The sequence below is a fragment of the Vigna angularis genome, chromosome 8 (assembly GCF_016808095.1).
Source record: "Vigna angularis cultivar LongXiaoDou No.4 chromosome 8, ASM1680809v1, whole genome shotgun sequence".
Classification (NCBI taxonomy): Eukaryota; Viridiplantae; Streptophyta; class Magnoliopsida; order Fabales; family Fabaceae; genus Vigna; species Vigna angularis.
In genome coordinates, this window is record NC_068977.1 from 33,190,417 (window position 1) to 33,210,121 (window position 19,705).

At 34.5% G+C, this 19,705-nt stretch overlaps 1 protein-coding gene across 5 annotated transcripts in view; it reads left to right on the plus strand.

Moving 5' to 3' along the window:
- LOC108345567 (uncharacterized) overlaps positions 1–19,705 on the plus strand; it is a 39,533-nt gene that overhangs the window by 17,954 nt on the left and 1,874 nt on the right. For all 5 annotated transcript variants that reach the window (XM_017584169.2, XM_017584170.2, XM_052866776.1 and 2 more), the window contains 19 exons: positions 41–178; positions 5,156–5,237; positions 5,343–5,421; positions 6,861–6,907; positions 8,471–8,682; positions 8,922–9,009; positions 9,546–9,665; positions 9,750–9,868; positions 9,955–10,027; positions 10,128–10,247; positions 10,400–10,468; positions 10,565–10,735; positions 10,822–10,869; positions 11,035–11,176; positions 11,386–11,483; positions 11,926–12,070; positions 12,209–12,297; positions 12,374–12,484; positions 19,343–19,417. In XM_017584169.2, coding sequence (XP_017439658.1) covers positions 41–178; positions 5,156–5,237; positions 5,343–5,421; positions 6,861–6,907; positions 8,471–8,682; positions 8,922–9,009; positions 9,546–9,665; positions 9,750–9,868; positions 9,955–10,027; positions 10,128–10,247; positions 10,400–10,468; positions 10,565–10,735; positions 10,822–10,869; positions 11,035–11,176; positions 11,386–11,483; positions 11,926–12,070; positions 12,209–12,297; positions 12,374–12,484; positions 19,343–19,417 — 2,026 coding nt within the window. The remainder of the gene's footprint in view (positions 1–40; positions 179–5,155; positions 5,238–5,342; positions 5,422–6,860; positions 6,908–8,470; positions 8,683–8,921; positions 9,010–9,545; positions 9,666–9,749; positions 9,869–9,954; positions 10,028–10,127; positions 10,248–10,399; positions 10,469–10,564; positions 10,736–10,821; positions 10,870–11,034; positions 11,177–11,385; positions 11,484–11,925; positions 12,071–12,208; positions 12,298–12,373; positions 12,485–19,342; positions 19,418–19,705) is intronic.

The following is a 19,705-nucleotide window of genomic DNA, read 5'->3' on the forward strand; positions in this document are numbered from 1 at the left end:
AAAATAATGTACAATAAAATCAGTTAAATTTGTTCTGTAGTGGTATAAAGATGATTAACCAATTGCTTGCTGGAGTTCACATTGCCGCAGCTGCTGAGGCAATAGCATTTGCAGCTCGGTTGGGTTTGAATACAAGACCGTTGTTCAATTTCATTACAATTAGTGGGGGAACTTCCTGGTATGTGTCTTCTATGATGCAATCGTTGGATATATTGAGTTTTATGTTAACTAGGGAAACATAGCCTCTATTGTTAATTAGGAAAACATAGACATTTGATATTGTCTGATATTGGTAGATTTGTTGATATTGTTTGCAACAATATCTTCTATTTACCATATTTATGTTTGGTTGCCATATGTATTTGTTTCATTCTTTATTATAAATATATTATCCTATGTGTATTGTTGCTCCTTGAAATCAGGACTCTATGGCTGATTATTTGAGTAAGATTCATACTCTTTTTCATGAACTTAACGAGTTATTACCTCTTGTCTCTACTCCCGCCCAAGGAATAGAGCAATGGTCAAAGTTCATGGTATATGCTTTACACGGACATGTTGATAAATATTCTCATGTCCGTGATCAGATTTAGGGTTCCCCTGTTATACCCAATTTTTCTTGTACTTTTTCCACCCTTTTACATGTGCCAAGTAAACCTATCAATGATAAAATTGATTTTGTTGATGATTCCTCTATTTTGGCATCTCAATGTGATGATCGCAACCACTCTTGAGACAGGTGATTGGCACCAGATGTGAGTCTCATGTTTTTATCATCTCTATGCTTCTAAACATGCTCACACAGTTATGGAGTCTTCATCTCTCTTTCATGCTCAGCTAGGTCATCCTAGTCTGGTCAAATTGCAACAACTTGTTCCTAGCTTGTTCATGTTGTCTAGTTTGGTGTGTGAGTCGTGTTAATTAGGGAAACATAGTCATAGTTCCTTTTCTAGTAGTGTCTCACAACGTGCTTTGTCCCTTTTTGCCTTAATTCACTCTGACATTTGGAGTCCTAGTCATGTTAAGTTTAATTTCAGGTTTTCAATATTTTGTTACTTTTATTGATGATTTTTCAAGATGTACTTGGTTATTTTTAATAGGAAATTGTTTTGTTTTATTTTATATCTTTCAAACCTTTTATAATGAAATTAAAACTCAGTTTGGTGTTTCTATTCAAACTTTGCGAAGTGATAATGGTCGTGAATATCTTTCAAATTCTTTTAAATAATTTATGGATTCTCATAAAATTCTCCATCATACTACATGTGCTTATACACCTCAACAAAATTGGGTGGTTGAGCACAAGAGTAGATATCTTATTGAAACAACTCGCACCATTTTAATTCATGGTGAGGTTCCACAATATTTTTGGGGTGATGCTATTCTTATTGCATTTTTCTTATTAATCATATACATATTCAGTTTTAGATAACAAATTTTCTCATTCTATTTTATTTCCTCATAAACATCTCCATCCCTTGCCTTTGAAATTTTTTGGGTCTACATGTTTTGTTCGTAATTTTGGTCCTGGTCTTGATAAGTTACCTCCTAGATCACACCATTGCGTGGTTTTAGGATTTACTGGACCCCAACAGGGAAACAAATGTTTTTCTCCTTCTCTTAACCCCTATTTTGTTTTTGCAAATGTCACTTTCAATGAGTTTTCTTTTTACTTTGAGTCCTTGTTCTTCCGATGTGTCTCTGTCTTCTCCAATTAATGTTCTTATTATCTGTGATCCTCCTATTATACATAATCCATCGTCAGATTCTCCTCCTCCACTACCCTTTCATGTTTATAGTCGAGGACATCATTTCCAATAACCACCAAGTGACTCACTTCATGTGCCAACTATTTTGTTTCCTTCGACTTCGACAACTGAGTCTAATCTCCCAATTCCCTTCGTAAAGGTATATGTGCTATTCGTAATCCCTCTCTACATTATATATCTTTGAATTACCATATATTATCTTCACCATTCATCTATTTCTTTTGTGCATCCCTAAATCTATCAATGATGTCTTAGCTCATTCTGGTTGAGGTCGAATCATGCTAGATGAACTAAGTTCTCGTTAGAATAGTGGAACTTGGGAGCTCGCCCTATTACCGTATGGAAAATTTGTTGTTGGTTGCATATGGGATTTTTCTATCAAAGTTGGTCTACTATTGATTGCCTCAAAGTTTGACTTGTTGCCAAAGGTTACACACAAATTTTTGGATTGGATTGTGGTGATACTTTTTCTCCAGTACCAAAGATGACTTTTGTTAGTTTATTTCTAGCCATGACTCCTCTCCAACAATGATCGCTTTATTAATTGGATGTAAAAATTCTTTTCCATAATGGAGATTTGCAAGAATAAATTTATATGGAGTAACCTCTCAGATTTGTTGCTTAAGGGGAGTCTTTTGAATTGATATGTCATCTTTGCAAATCTTTATATTCCTAAAATAGTCTCCTAAGGCCTAATTTGGAAAATTTAATAGCGTTGTTCAACAATTTTGTATGACTCGAAGTGAGGCAGATCAATCAGTCTTTTACGGTCAAGTGTTGGTTGTGTCTATTTGATAGTATATGTTGATGACATTGTTCTTACAGACAATGACCATCATGGCATCTCCGAGATGAAACAACACATTTGCCATTATTTTCAAACCAAAGATCTTGGAAAACTCATATATTTCTTGGGTATTGAAGTAGCACAATCCAACTATGGTATTATTATATCTCAAAGGAAGTATGCATTGGATATTTTGGAGGAAAATGGGTTGGTGAATTCAAAATCTATTGACACACTCGTGGATCCTAATACCAAACTCCTACCAAATTCGGGGGAGCCTATTTCAGATCCTAAGCAATATAGAAGATTGGTTGGGAAATTAAATTACCATGTAGTTACTTGTCATGACATTTCCTTTGCAGTTAGTGTGGTGAGTCAATATCTCAATTCTCCATGTGAAGATCACTTGAATGCATTTATCCACATATTAAAGTACATTAAAGGATCTTCTGGAAAAGGTTTGTTATATGGTTCCAATAACCATACAAAAGTTGTTTGTTATTCAGATGCTGATTTGGCAAGATCTCCTTTTGATAGAAGATCTACTTTCGGGTATTGTGTCTCTATTGGTGGTAATTTGATTTCTTGGGAGAGCAAAAAACGAAGTGTTGTGGCAAGATTTAGTGCAGAAGCAAAATATAGAGCTATGACCTCAACCACTTGTGAACTTGTTTGGCTTAAACAATTGCTTAGAGAGTTACAATTTGGAGATGTCACTCAAATGACACTTATATATGACAATCAGGCGACTCTTCATAATAGTTCTAATTTTTTTTTTCATGAGAGAACCAAATGTTAGCAAATTGATGAAGATGAAGTTTTGATGATGTCCAATTCAAAGTCAAGAACAAACAAGACTCATGAAGAATGATCTTTGAAAACTTGTAATCTTTTGTAATAATTGTATGAACATAGGAAAATTAGTAGTTTTATGTATGCATTCAAAAGTGATGTAAAAATAAGCCATAAGCAAAATTCTGTGCAGTGCTAATCGATTAACAAGAGGTGCTAATCGATTAGCGTTAATCGATTAACAAGGGCTGTTAATCGATTGTTCCAGTGCGCCATGAAGAAGCCAAGCAGTGCAGTGCTAATCGATTAACAGAGGGTGTTAATCGATTAGCGTTAATCGATTAACAAGGGCTGTTAATCGATTAACAAGGTGAACGTTTGAAAAACTAGCCGTTTTTAGAGCCGTTGAAGTATCCGTTGGGTTGTTAATCGATTAACCACTGTAGCTAATCGATTAACACAGTCAGAAAGTCTAAAAGCGAAAATGGAGGAGCCTTTGGATGAGTCTATAAATAGACTCTCATTTTCTCTCAACTCTAACTCTTCCCTTGTGCCAAAATACTCTGAAACTCTTGAGAATTGTGTGCTCTTGCTCAGCTAAGGAAACTCTGTCTGTAGAGTTGGTGAAATACTGCTACGGTGATAGAGGAATAGCTGGTTCATCCTTGGTGTATCTAAGGAAGTGTTTGGAAGAGGAATTCATCCTTCGTGAAGTATTCGGAGGAAGTGTTTCATCCTTTGTGAAGATTCAAAGGAGGTGTTGTTTCATCTCTTGTGGCTTCAAGAGAGGTGTTTTCTAAACTTTTACAAATTGTATCTGTGTGATTGTAGTTTGTAATAGTTTTGTGATTAGTGAAGTGTTTATCTTGTTTTTGAGATAAGCGACTGGACGTAGGATTGGTAAGATCCGAACCAGGATAAAATCATCTGTGCAAATTTCTCTCAACCTTACTCTATTTTATTGTCTTTATTATTTGCTAAGTAAGTTTAATTGAGTAGAAATTTTTAAGGCACACGATTTTAGTAAGAACCAATTCACCCCCCCTCTTGGTTTGTTATCCCACGCTAACCATTCCGCTGCAGCCGCTCTGACACCAAACACATTGAGATTGACTGACATTTCTTTCTAGAGAAGATTATATCTAGAGACATCAAGACTGAGTTCGTTAACTCAAATGATCAGTTAGCAAATATTCTCACTAAATCTTTAAGGAGATCGAAAATTGATTATATTTGTAACAAACTTGATAATACGATTTGTATGCACCAACTTGAAGATTGCGTTTCATATTAATTAGGGAAATTAAGGAAACACAGCCTCTATTGTTAATTAGGGAAACATAGACATTTGATATTGTTGTAAATCTTGTATTTATCATATTTATGTTTGGTTGTCATATATACTTGTATCATTATTCAATATAAATATATTACCCTATGTGTATTTTAAACTCAAGAGAAATTAACCCTATACCTAGTTTTCTCTATATTCAACGTAATCACGCCGTCTTCTCAATAATTCTGAAGTCAGTTATTTTTTTTTTCTTGATAACTTTTTGGTCTATTTGTGATGTTGGTAATCCATTTATTTTTATTATGGTTGTGTTCATGTCTTCTCTATAATTATGTGTTCATGGCTATTTCAAAGGATTTCTTTTGTATTGTCTCTAATTCTTGAGTATTGTTTATCCTCTTCTGGTTTTATTTTCACTTCTCTCCTTGTGTTACATTGTTCTTTTCTAAAGCATGTTCATAGATTTTAATAGAAAATTTACCTGCTAACCTTAAGATATGTCTTTTGTTTCAGGATGTTTGAGAATCGTGGCCAACACATGATAGACAATGATTACACACCATGTTCAGCACTTGATATCTTTGTGAAGGACATGGTAAGATAGTATATTCTTCATTCTATTCAGCAGGGACACTTTATTTAAATATTGTACTGATATTACTTTAGTAATATCTACTATTGCTATGCTACTCATGTACAGGGAATTGTTACTCGTGAATCATCTACATGGAAAGTTCCACTTCAGCTATCAACTATTGCTCACCAACTATATCTGGCAGGTGCTGTATATTAATTTGAATCTTAATGATGTATACAGTCTAGATGGTGCATGTAGGATCTTTTTGTTCATGATCTTATTTTTAAATGAACATATTATTACTTAAATTGATATCATGTTATCACAAGTAGTTGAACATTATGACAAATTAACTACCTCACAAATATTATTCGAATCCGGCCTCTATTTTGGCGAGAAATCCCAACATTGATTGGATAAAGGTATGAGTATAACCAATTTGAAATCGTGTATGATTACGGGAATGAATTTGTATATAGCTGCCCTTTCATCGTTTTAGATAAAACACCTCTAGTTTATTATGTAACCACTTACCCTTCTTTTACTACAAAATTTATCATTATCTCAATTGTTTCATTTTTACATCCACCATAGACCCTTTAGGTACTTTCTCTCTAATCACAACCTCATTTGAATTATTTTTCTTAGTGCATTTTCGTTCAAACAAATGTATTGCATTTTATGAAATATAAAGCTCAATTTTATGAAATTAAATTTTTTTTAAGGTACACAATTTATCATCTTTACTCCTTTTTATAATTTTATTTGTTATTTATTGTTTGTTACATGAGAATGTCTAATTATCAATTTTCAGTGTTCAATTATGTAAACTCGATAGTTTATTAGGTAACCTAACAAACTTATCTTGTCTTTTCTCTTTGGTTTTTAATTTTGTATCATTTAAAGAACTTTTCTTATGCTGCACAATTTTTTAGCCTCTCAACAATTCAACTAGTTCACTATTACCAAGTTTACTCAAATCTCCAATGTACTTTCCCTCTTAACATTTGAAAAAATAATAAATGTTGTGGTTGTCTTTAAATTTCAATTATGTGTAATTGTTTAATCCTTTATCATTACTTGACATTTATGTAATTGTTATGTGATACTTTATTTTAATATTTATATAATTATAATATTTTTTCTTGAAATTTGAAATTGAAGAAAAAAATGTGTCATTTTGATAATCCTTGTAATATATGTTTTCTTTGTTGTGTTTTCTTTTTGTAAGAAAATTATTTATGTAATATTTGGAATAGTAAGGGAGCGATTGTAAGACACTTGGTATACTTGTTATCTGATGGGGATAGGGATGAAATTCAAATTTCATACCTGGACGAGGACGGGACAGGTATGAAATTTTACTTAGAAGTAAGTATGGTCAAACTGGTACTTGCCCGTTCCATCCCTGGTTTGGACTTTCTGCACATGGTGCATATCTTGAGTTGTCTGCACATTGTATTTTCTGATTTGTAAATACTAAATCACAAGGAGTGGGATACTAGTAAGTAATTTGAGTTGTTTGCAGGATATCTTGAGTTAAAATGCTCATGTTGTTAGGTACATATTAAAAATGCTAAAAGGGGGTTTGAGGGAACAATAGGAGAATTGCTTGCTCAAACTTATAATCTTACTGTACAGGTTCTTCTGCTGGCTGGGGACGGATTGATGATGCTGGTGTTGTCAAGGTATGAATAACTAATTTCAGTTCGTAGAACCTCTGGAGTTTCAGATTTTAGTTTTTTCTGATATCACAAAGTCCAATTAGAATGTAATGAACTTGCTAAAATAGGAATTTAGGGTCTGCCATATTCGGGCTTGACACAAAATCCACCAATTTGGGGCTGAAATTTAACTTGTTATTAGAAAATTGGTATGGCAAGGATGAGCTCTAGATAACTTGGTCCTTTAGGCTCTCAAACGTTACGAGTAAATTAAGCCCAGCTCAACTTCAAAATTTAGCTCAAGGATTACCCAAGTCTTACTTTTTTTAGGAGTATTTTGACCATATTCCCAACTGATGTGGGCATCTTGATACTATGTCATGATCTAAATATTATTAGCTGGCAAATCAAGTATAGATGTTTTACAGGTCTATTTCTACTGTATTGTTGATTTGGGATTTTTTGTAATATTGCTTCTTCATTAGGTAAAGGCTCCCAGATGTTTTATGTATAACGTGCCCCCTCATACAAGATCTCTTTGAGTTTGAAGCGTCAATAATGCACAAACCCACCCTATCTTGTATCAAAATTCAACTTTTATTTTTCTATAACAAATTCAATTGTAGTTTTGCTTGTGTCTTTGTGTTTTTTCCATGGTGTATATCTGGTGGTTTTGAAAAAACATTTTTGAATGACAATAGATTTTAAACATATATATAAGGAGGAAATCTTTCAATAATATCTCTCACTGTGCTTCCTTGGCCACACGTAAAGTAGGAACTTCTTTGGGTTTGAGCTTTACATATTTTCCAATCTAAAGCATTCCTGTGTATATGGTTGCTTAGTGACCACTTAGTTGGGCAACTCTCATTCTGTAATAAACCATTTTATCTGTTACCGTAATCTTTTAAAAAAATAAATCTTCTAAAATAAATAATAAATCCTTTTATCTTTTGTTTAAAATATCTATTTATCCTCGTTTGTTTATTTTCCTAATTATTATAATTTCTAGGACCTCACAAGTTGGGTTATCCAGTTATTTAGGCTCAGGTCTAGTTTGTAGCCCATGTTATTCCTCTGTATAAATAACTGAGAAATTCATTTTTATAAAATTGCATTTTCCTTTTTCTCAATTTCCTTGAATTCTTTATTTGTTACTGGATGATGAAAGATAGTGTTCCTTGTACTTAGCTCTCTATTTTCCATGTAGCAGCCTATCTATAGGAATGTGAAGCTATAGTTATCACCAAACATTAAACTGTACTAGGTTTAAGTTTCTGGTAGACAGATATCATGGTACTCTATGATAGTGTGTGAATTTGTTGGCACCTTTTCCCTCTCCTTTGCCTTTTTAACCTCCTTTCACCAATCATCAGCAGTGACAACTTCACTGTCATCAGTTATAATTTTGATCTCTTGCTCCAAACATTAAAATTCTGAAATTTCGAGATGATTTTGACTAGAAAATAAAAACAATTGAATAAACCCTTCTCCTTATCTTAAAAGACTGGAATCCTCTTTACATACAATCTACATTTGTTTAACAATGGCTGGAATAACCTGGGAGGCTTACCAACTTTTGCACAGGTTTACGAGATGCTAACTGGTGTAAGAGTTGAAGGAAAACTTCAGACACAAAGGAAAGACACTATGTTACGTTCTCTTCCACCAGAGTGGCCCCAAGATCATGTTCTTGATGTACAAACACTAAAAGAAAGCAATTCAAAGATTTTAGTTGTATTAGATGATGATCCGACAGGAACACAAACTGTTCATGATATTGAGGTATTAACAGAATGGTAAGTTTATTTCATTTTCTTAGCTATTTCTATTGTCTTGGCAGAATCAATGCGAAAGGTATCTCATACCATGCTACCTCAAACCAAACCACCAAAGCGCTGATTTTTCTTTCATATTGTGCCATTTTTAATCATTTATACAATTAATAATAATTTGTCATCATGAGATTGGGATTGAAAGCTAGATCTTCCTGAATAAAATCGCAAGTTGTTACTCAATTGGACATGTTTCACTGCAGGACTACTGACTCACTGATTGAGCAGTTTAGGAAAAGTCCAAAATGCTTTTTCATTTTGACAAACTCCAGGTCACTTAGTTCCGACAAGGTAAAAATACTTTTAATTTTTTCTCTCTTCTGTAAGGATTCTACTAATAACCATGGGTGAATTATTGAACAACAGGAAAAATACTTTTATTTTTTTCTCTCTTCTGTAAGGATTCTACTAATAACCATGGGTGAAATATTGAACAACTCTATTCAAGTGTAAATAGGCAACAAGTGTACGAGAGATATTCTGTGTTAGGCCACCAGAACAATTTGTATCTAAATTGCTTTAGTGATACTATTTGTATTTGGCCACCACAACTGAATCAACCAAGCTCCACCACTTGTCATATTGTTGCCCAGGAAATGGAAAAGCTTGTCGTTGAAGTACAAAGAAAGAGTGTCATCACTGAAATGCAATATTTGAGCTGAATAAAGTTTTGAACTGAAATACATACGACACCTTAATTTTAAGCACCAGCCATAAATTAAAACAATCTGAAGCATGGGCCTTGTGTCCCAACCAGAGTTCAAGCTACTTGATAATTCATTATTCATCTATATCAAGTTTATAAGTTTACGATTGATCTGTGACAGGCCAGTGCACTGATAAAAGAGATTTGCAGAAATCTGGACACTGCAGCGAAATCATTTGACAGCATTGACTATTCCGTAGTTTTGAGGGGAGATTCAACTTTACGAGGTCATTTTCCAGAGGCAAGGATTTTATCCCAATAAGCATATTTCAATAAATATCTATACTCTTCAATTTTCTAAATCATACTAGGTTGTTGTGTACAGGAAGCAGATGCGGTTGTTTCAGTATTGGGTGAAATGGATGCATGGATAATTTGTCCCTTTTTCCTTCAAGGGGGACGTTATACTATTGCAGACACACACTATGTTGATGATTCTGATATGTAAGTCTTGCCATTCATGATCTAGCTATAACGAATTATGAATGGATACAAATTAGAGTCCTGAGTTTTAACTTTTTTCACTGCAGACTTGTTCCTGCAGGGGACACAGAGTTTGCCAAAGATGCTTCCTTTGGCTACAAATCTTCAAACCTGCGTGATGTAAAGCTTCTAATCCCTTTATTGACTCGGTCAATGCAATTTATATTTTGCATGATTTGGATAAATTCTAAATTTTGAGTTTCTTTTTATCCGATTATAGTGGGTAGAGGAGAAGACAAATGGCCGAATACTTGCTAGTAGTGTTGCATCTGTTTCTATCCAACTTTTGAGGAAAGGAGGACCAAATGCAGTTTGTCAGCATCTGTGCAGTTTGCAGAAGGTATACAGAATAAGAGATATAGTTCATGCATAGTAGTTTGTACACTTTCAACTTCTTAGAAGAGAACGTGTGGCCTACTTTGTCCGGTAAGAAATTACAAATACGAAGGTATATTCAGTCCACTTACTATGACTGTCTATTGTATTAAGCAGGGGACAATATGCATAGTTAATGCAGCTAGTGAACGAGACATGACTGTATTTGCACTTGGAATGATCAAGGCAAACCTTCCTTCTTTTCTTCCATGCCTTTTTGTCTTATTTTTTGTGTTTTATTACTGATCCAAATATTGTTGGACTATTTTTTCTTATTAACAGGCAGAATTGACAGGAAAACGTTTCTTGTGTCGCACTGCTGCTAGTTTTGTCTCTGCCCTTATGGGAATCATCTCTAAGCCTCCAATATTGCCAAGTGATCTAGGAATAGCTAATGAAAAGAATGGTGGTCTGATAGTTGTGGGGTCCTATGTTCCAAAAACAACAAAGCAGGTGATCAATGAGATTAAGATCCAAATCTAATCTAAAGCATATCCAATTTCTCATTTATGCTTATGCTTGCAAGTTGTAATCCACAGGTTGAAGAACTCAAACTACAGTGTGGTCAGTTCTTAAAAAGCATTGAGGTACTAAAATTCTAAGTCTATACCTCATTTTTCATTGTTAATTCTCTCATGGAGAGAATGGTGATGAATGTTTGTTTAGCAAAGGCATTTCATTCTTATGCATAACGCAATTTCTTTTTTGAAATTTCATTTGCCAATCTAATGACAAGGGTTTCTTTGTACTAGGTATCAGTTGAAAAACTTGCAATGAGCCCTATTGAGGCGAGGGAGGAGGAAATCAGTAGAACAGCTGAATTAGCAGACGTATATCTTAAAGCTCATAAAGACACTTTAATAATGACCAGCCGAAATCTCATAACTGGAAGAAGTTTGTCTTTCTTCTTTTGCTTGTTTTTTCTTCTTCCCATCTCTTCATTAGTGTTGTAATATTGGGAACTGTTTTCTTTGAAGATCCATCTCTGAGATAGCTTACTTCTGCTTTCTTTTTACCTACCATTCAAAGCAAAGTGTAGTGTATTAAGTTGGAGAAATACAAGTTATGCCCCTCAATCTAATCTGTTTTCTTCAAATGTGCAGCTGCAGCTGAGAGTTTGGACATTAACTATAAAGTGAGTTCTGCTTTGGTGGAAATAGTGAAAAGAGTAACTACAAAACCTCGCTATATAATTGCAAAGGTACTCCATATTTTAAGGGCACAGTGAACGCTCATTTTGATTTGGAAAACATGACATTTCCTTTGGGCTGATCAATATTGCTTATATTGCCAACATGTTTTTGGGCTGATCATCCAGGCACACTTTGTATTATGATCATGTTATTAGCTATGATTTATCACGAAGTTAATTGACATGAGAAATGTATTGTTAAGGTATTGTTCATTAAAACATTTTAGAGGTACAGAAGTACAAGTGGTCACTTAGGTTTCATGCTCAAGAAAGCAAGAAATAGGTTCAAAAACATTTTTTTTTTTGTTTAATTTACTACAACAGATTTTGAGGTAATATTTTAAAAAAACTTCATTGCAATTATCTTTACTGTTTCACAAGTAAAATAATAAAATTTTGTGCTCGTTTGGTGTTTAATTATAATCATACCTGACAAACGTAGCACCTTCAGGGTGGTATTACGTCTTCAGACCTCGCTACGAAAGCCCTTGGTGCAAGATGTGCGAAGATAGTTGGACAAGCACTTGCTGGTATTCCCTTGTGGCTATTAGGCCCTGAAAGTAGACATCCTGGAATTCCTTACATTGTCTTCCCTGGTAAATTTTGTAATTTAACTCTTTTTCTCTTCTTAATTACAGTTTCGGACTAAATCTTAGTATCTGGTGCATTAAAATATATATTCCTATATTTTTTGATATATTTCATCTTATCAAAAGATAATTCGCTTCTGGTAGGTAATGTTGGTAACAGCACAGCATTGGCAGAAGTTGTGAAGTCATGGACTCACCCAATCATTTTTACATCAACGAAAGAAATTCTTAATGTAAGGATAATTTTGTTGATGGCTTTACAAATTTGAACTGATTCTCTTTTAATATTGTTTAGTTTTTGGTATAAAGAATGCAGAAAAGGGTGGTTATGCTGTTGGAGCATTTAATGTCTACAATTTGGAAGGAGTTGAAGCTGTTGTTTCTGCTGCAGAGGAAGAACAGAGTCCTGCTATATTACAGGTCTGGAACAATTAGTTCAAAATCAAAATATTGATTTGTTTGAATCCCTTTTCTTTATTGTGAACATACATAATATGTAGCATAAAAACGAGTGGGAAAAAGTAGTACTTGTCAGAATATGTGAATTTATTACACAATTAATATAGCAATTATGTCTTATCCTGCAATTATGTGTAATCCCTAAAATTAAGGGATTAGGATTAGTAATTATTGGACAGATTTCCTTTTATTAAGATCAGGTATTATTGGGTAGATATCTCCTGATGTAGAGATTTTATTTCAGGAGATTTTTACCTTAATTAGACAATAGTTTGTTTCTTTTTAAACACCTATGTATTGTTTCAAAAGTATGAATGAGAGAATAATTAATTCCAGCATCCTACTACTGTTTTTGCAACATGGTATCAGAGCTCTAGGTTTTTCCTGGAGCCCTGGTCTTTGTTTTTTTTCTCACGGCCTTCATTGTCGTTCCTCAACTATTGTTGGCCTTCATTGCCATTCTCGTCCAAAAAAGGGGGCAGCCTTAATTGCTGCTGTTATTCTTTCCGCTGTGTTAACCTAACATCCGATTACAATGTCTGGTGCTACATCAAGTAGAGAAGTCTCTAGTCCTTCACACAAAAATGGAGAACTCCAAGGTCTCCGAGCGTCATATAGGTTGGATGGAAAAAATTTTCTCAAATGGTCCCAGTTTGTTAGAACCTATCTCAAGGGAAAAGGATGCCTGGTTCATCTCCTTGAAAAAGGTCCAAGCATGGAGGATCCAGCATTTGCAGCATGGGATGAAAAAGATTCCATGATTATGACTTGGTTGTGGGACTCTATGGAAGCTACCATCAGCGACACTTGTATGTTTCTTAATACAGCTAAAGATATTTGGGACTCCATAAACCGCACATATTCTAAAGCCAATGATGCTGCCCAAGTATATGAAATCAAAATAAAAACTGCAGCCACTAAACAGGGAAGCAGAGGAATCACAGAATACGCGGCACTGTTGCAGAATCTATGGCAGGAATTTGATCACTACAGAGTTTTTGAAATGAAGTGTGTTGAGGATGCAATCCTCTTGAAGAATTTCATAGAGAAGGATCGTGTGTATGATTTTCTTGCAGAACTAAATCCTGAATTTGATCAGGTTAGAGTGCAAATTCTAGGGAGAAAGGATACTCCTTCACTAGAAGAAACCATCTCTATCGTTCGTGCAGAAGAAAGTCGGAGGAGTGTAATGCTTGAGTCTCAACCAATAGATGGGTTTGCTCTACTTACCAAACCTGAACTAGTGCAGAAAGGAAATGAGCAAATTCCTAATTCTCTATGGAAAGGAAACAGAGATAATTTATGGTGCACCTATTGTCAAAAACCGAGACACACAAGGGAGAAATGTTGGAAATTGCATGGCAAACCTCCAGGAAAGGAGTGGGTGAATCGTGGAGGACAACAAAAGTCCCAAGTGCACGTAACACAAACAGAGATTAAAGAATCTCCAGCAGTAGACAATTCCAATATGGAAGAAATAAAGAAATTGAAGAAGCTATTGGGGAATATGGAGGAACCCTCTGGATCATGTTCTCTTGTTTTCTCCGGTAAAACTTCTTGTATGAATACCTCATATAATGTGAACTCTTGGATTGTGGATTCGGGAGCTATAGATCATATGACACATTTATTCCACTTGTTTAATTCTTATACACCCTCACCAAGTAATAGAAAAATTATTGTTGCCAATGGGTCAGTAGCTACTGTTGCAGGATATGGTAATATCCAAGTAAACCCCAACCTTATGCTTAAAAATGTTCTCCATGTTCCCAAACTCTCAGCCAGTCTTCTCTCCATAAAGAAACTAACCTCTGATCTCAATTGTTCTGCAATGTTTTCCCCATCTCTATGTGTTTTTCAGGAACAGGACTCGGGGAGGAGAATTGGACTTGCTAAAGAAAAAGATGGTCTATACTACTTGGAAGTATCTCAAGAATCCCAAACCAACCAAGCAAAATCCCTTCACAGTATAACAAATAAGGATGAACTATGGTTGTATCACTATCGTCTAGGACATCCATCATTTAAGGTGCTACAGTTTATGTTTCCTCATTTGTATGAAAACTTAGATATCTCAAAACTTCATTGTGAAACTTGTGAGTTAGCCAAGCATACTCGTGCATTTTTTCCCAACAGCAATAATAGAAGCTCTCAACCTTTTCAATTGATTCATAGTGATATATGGGAACCGTCTACAGTACCAAATATTTCTGGGGCCCGCTGGTTTGTAACATTTATTGATGATTGCACTAGGGTTACTTGGCTCTATTTGCTTAAACAAAAATCTGATGTCAACACTATCATTCCCATATTTCACTCAATGATTAGAACTCAATTTGGAGTTAATATTAAAAGGTTTATGTTAGGAAACCACAGAACAAGAAATGAACTAAGAGGAAAAGATAGTATAAGAAAGGATCATAGATCCTGTTTCATTGAAATCAAGGCCAAAAACAGAAGGAATAACCTACTGTCCAGAGCTAGGCTCCTTAAGAGACCAAAACGGTACTCTCCACTCTATATTTCATTCAACAACCGAATACCCTCCCCACACACACTGCCCTGACAATATAAAGGTAATAACGAAAAAGTAAATCTTCTTAGGATCCTCCAATTCTCTCTCTCTAACTAATTTTGTCCACCTCAGCCCCTTTATTTTGTTTTCTCCTGCTATAAACTTGTCCCCATTTCTTTTGCTCTTTTGTTTCTTTGTCCAATATATTGTTTGGCCCAACAGATATTTGGGCTGTATCAGTTTAGGACCTACAATGCTAGAGATTATTTCAATCAAACCATATCCTCGTATTTCCAATCTAATGGGATCATCCATGTCTCTTCATGTGTTTATACCCCACAACAAAATGAAGTGGTAGAAAGGAAAAATGGGCATTTACTCAATATAACTCGGGCTCTTCTTTTTCAAGGGAATGTTCCAAAAAATTATTGGGGAGAAGCTGTTGTTCTTACTGCATCATATCTTATTAATAGACTTCCCTCTCATGGCCTAAGTAATAAGAGTCCAATAGAAGTCCTAAATAATTTCTTTCCTCACTTTAAGAAATCAAATGGACTGATTCCTAGAATATTTGGATGTACAGCCTTTGCACATGTCCCTATTCAAGCTAGAGATAAACTAGATCCCAGGGCTGTTAAATGTATTTTTTTAGGATATTCAGCCACACAAAAAGGGTATAAATGTTATGATCCTATCATTAAAAAATGGTATATCTCAGCTGATGTTACTTTTCTTGAAACTAAACCTTTTTTTAACAAAACCAATCCTACAAAACAATGTCTAGAAGACCCTCATGAAAATACTGAGTTCTTAACTCTGCCATATATCACAACCAACATATCTGAGCCTCCAACTATACAACATAATTCTGAACGAGGATCACAAGCTATGGATACAGATTTCCCCATTGAAGCAACTCGAATAGAAGTTGACAATCCTTCGAGATTTAACAAGGTTTACACCAGGAGAAAGCAAATTCCAGAGATGATGCAAGTCCATGAATCCAATCCAAGTTCTGCACCAGAAAATGAAGAAATACCTGAACCAAAAAATGAGATTGACCTTCCAATAGCCATCCGAAAAGGTACTAGAAATTGCACTAAAAAACTTCTCTATCCTCTCTCAAATTATGTTTCTTATGATAGATTATCAGCTAACCATAAAAGCTTTATTGTAAACTTGAATTCTGTGGTTATACCAAATAATATTACTGAAGCACTAGCAAAGAAAGAGTGGAGAGATGCTATGCAAGTGGAAATGACAGCATTAGAGAAGAATAACACTTGGGAAATTGTGGATAAACCCAAAGAAAAGAATATAGTTGATTGTAAGTGGATATTCACAGTAAAATATAATGCTGATGGGTCACTTGAACGATACAAAGCAAGATTGGTGGCCAAAGGATACACTCTAAGGACGTTTGCACCAGTTGCTAAAATGAATACTCTAAGGATTCTTCTATCCTTAGCTGCTCATTTTGATTGGAAAATACTACAGTATGATGTTAAAAATGCCTTTCTTCATGGAGACCTAGAGGAAGAAATCTACATGAATATCCCACAGGGGGTTGAAGGAGATAGACAAAATAAGGTGTGCAGACTTAAGAAGGCACTATATGGACTGAAACATTCTCCTAGAGCATGGTGTGGGAGGTTCTCAAAAGTTATGAAGGGATTTGGCTACAAACAAAGCCAAGGAGACCACACGTTGTTCATAAAACATTCAGAAAAAGGGAAGGTAACAGTTCTTTTGGTGTATGTGGATGATATTATAGTAACTGGGAATGATGAAAAAGAAAAGGAAAAATTGAAACAAAGACTAGTCCAAGAGTTTGATCTCAAAGAGCTTGAAAAACTGAAATATTTTCTAGGAATTGAAGTAGCATACTCTACCCAAGGAATCTTTATATCCCAACAAAAATACATAACTGATTTGTTGGCTGAGACAAAGACTATTGGATGCAGACCAACAACAACTCCAATGGACCCCAATCACAAACTGAGTAAATCTGGAGATGAACCAGAAGTAGAAAAAAGGATGTACCAGAGACTGGTCGGAAAATTAATATATTTGGCGCATACCCGACCAGATATTGCCCATTCAGTAAGTGTAATAAGTCAGTTTATGCATGAACCAAAGGAGTCTCACCTTCAAGCTGCCTACAGGATTCTACATTACTTAAAAGGCACTCCCGAAAAGGGAATCCTATTCAAGAAGAATGAAAAATTGAACCTTGAAGCCTACACCGATGCAGACTATGCAGGATCTCTAATTGATAGAAGATCGACTACTGGATATTGTACTTTCCTGGGTGGAAATTTAGTAACTTGGAGAAGTAAAAAACAGAATGTAGTGTCTAGATCATCAGCTGAATCAGAGTTTAGAGCACTTGCTCAAGGAATATGTGAATTATTATGGATAAAAATTATTCTGGATGATTTGAAAGTTGATTTGAAGGGTCCCATGAAACTGTTCTGTGATAATAAATCAGCAATAGAAATTGCACATAATCCGGTTCAACATGACCGGACAAAACATGTTGAAATAGATAGACACTTCATCAAAGAAAAAGTAGACGAAGGTCTAATATGCATGGCATATGTCCCATCCAGGCAACAAGTAGCTGATGTGTTAACAAAAGGTCTCAATAGCCCTATCTTTCAAGATCTTATAAGCAAGCTGGGAATGACCAATATCTATTCCTCAGCTTGAGGGGCAGTGTCAGAATATGTGAATTTATTACACAATTAATATAGCAATTATGTGTAATCCTGCAATTATGTGTAATCCCTAAAATTAAGGGATTAGGATTAGTAATTATTGGGCAGATTTCCTTTTATTAAGATCAGGTATTATTGGGTAGATATCTCCTGATTTAGAGATTTTATTTCAGGAGATTTTTTACCTTAATTAGACAATAGTTTGTTTCTTTTTAAACACCTATGTATTGTTTCAAAAGTATGAATGAGAGAATAATTAATTCCAGCATCCTACTACTGTTTTTGCAACAGTACTAAGATAGAAAAGCTAAATATCAAGAGTTCCAACTTCTAACCCTGTTGATGAGATTGGTGTAAAATCATAATCTTAGAATACTCCTCTAACTAGGGTTTCATACGCTCGAAAGGAAAAGGAAATTTTTAGTATTCTATAATGAGGAGGGATAAATTATTCCAACTTTAAAAGAACCACACCCTTCATTTTCTTGTACTCAACAGTAATAGACGAGTTACCCGTTAAAACTATTAGATTACATGAAAATGAAAAATGAAAATGGAGTGTAACTCTTTTTAAAGTTACTATTGAAGTAACTTGATCTCTTCTCTTTATGATTGCTCAAAAAGATTTGAACAAGGCACCTTAAGGGTATTTGTAATAAAATCCCTTATAAATCCTAATTAAATACAAAATCCTAGATACATTCTAATTCAAGATTAAAAAAAAAAAAAGCTATGCAATCAAATATTATTTCCCTAAATTATGAAATCCTATTTGTATCAAATTAAATTAGAAATCTGAACATGATACCGTATAAAGTCAACGTAACGAACAGTTTCTTGAATAAGAGAAAATGTGAATTTTACTCCTTAAACATGCTTCTTCGTTTTGCACCAAAGAACCTACCAGTATGACAAACCTAGCTGCTAGTGTTTGTTGTGGGATCTGGGTCTAGAGGGATTGCTTCTGTTCTATTTTCCTTACAATTTATCTTCTGCTTGCTGAGCACTAGCGACCGAAAGGCTCTTCAAATAAAGATAGTGAAAGACATCTCTGTAATGTTGCTGGGAAATCACATGATATGCTGTTTTAAGCATTATGTTTTTTCACAACTTTCGCTTGAATCTCTGGCTAATGCTTAGATTCTACACAGATAGTGTTTTTTAGAGTATCTTTTCTCTTTATGTTGGCTGTTTTTCTTATTTTTCTATCGTGATGTCTTTTTATCCTATAAATTTACACGATTACAAAAAAATTGAAAGAACACTTCTTTATCCTTGTGGAATTCACTTTGTCAGCCTTTCATTGTATAACACGTCCAATCTCCAAGATCCCACCAGTTTGAGAAAATAGTGGAAACCTAAACAAAATTCCTTTATTCATATTTTCTTATTTCATTAAGAGTTTTGGATTATTTGTGGAGTAACGATGCTTCATTGTGTTCTTGATTAATTGTTTCATATTAATTCCCTGCATATGTGCATCATATTAAATGAATGACCTTTTGAATCACCCACAATTCTATTATATTGTATAAAAAAATTGCTTCCTCTAAAATTCTTCTGAACTATCTTTACAATTTTCAGATCCATCCAGGGGCCTTGAAGCAAGGAGGAATTCCCTTGGTTGCTTGTTGCATTTCTGCTGCAAAGCAAGCCAGTGTAAGTGGCCTTATTTTATTTGAATGTAATGGAGGTCTACAGAAAACAAACGTTAAGGTTAATCGAAGAAGCTTGGAACAAGATTTCGATAAGAAAGTTAAGCTAGAAAATGAAATAAACGAATTTTGATGTCGAAAACTTTAAAATTTGAATATGTATAGTTTGTGACTGTGCTTACTATGTTGAGGATTAATCAAAAGAAACCAGTATCAATTAATAAAGTAATGAGGGTGTTGTTTTGGAGCAAACCCTTGCTATTATAATTACATTTATTACGTGTTTTAGGTA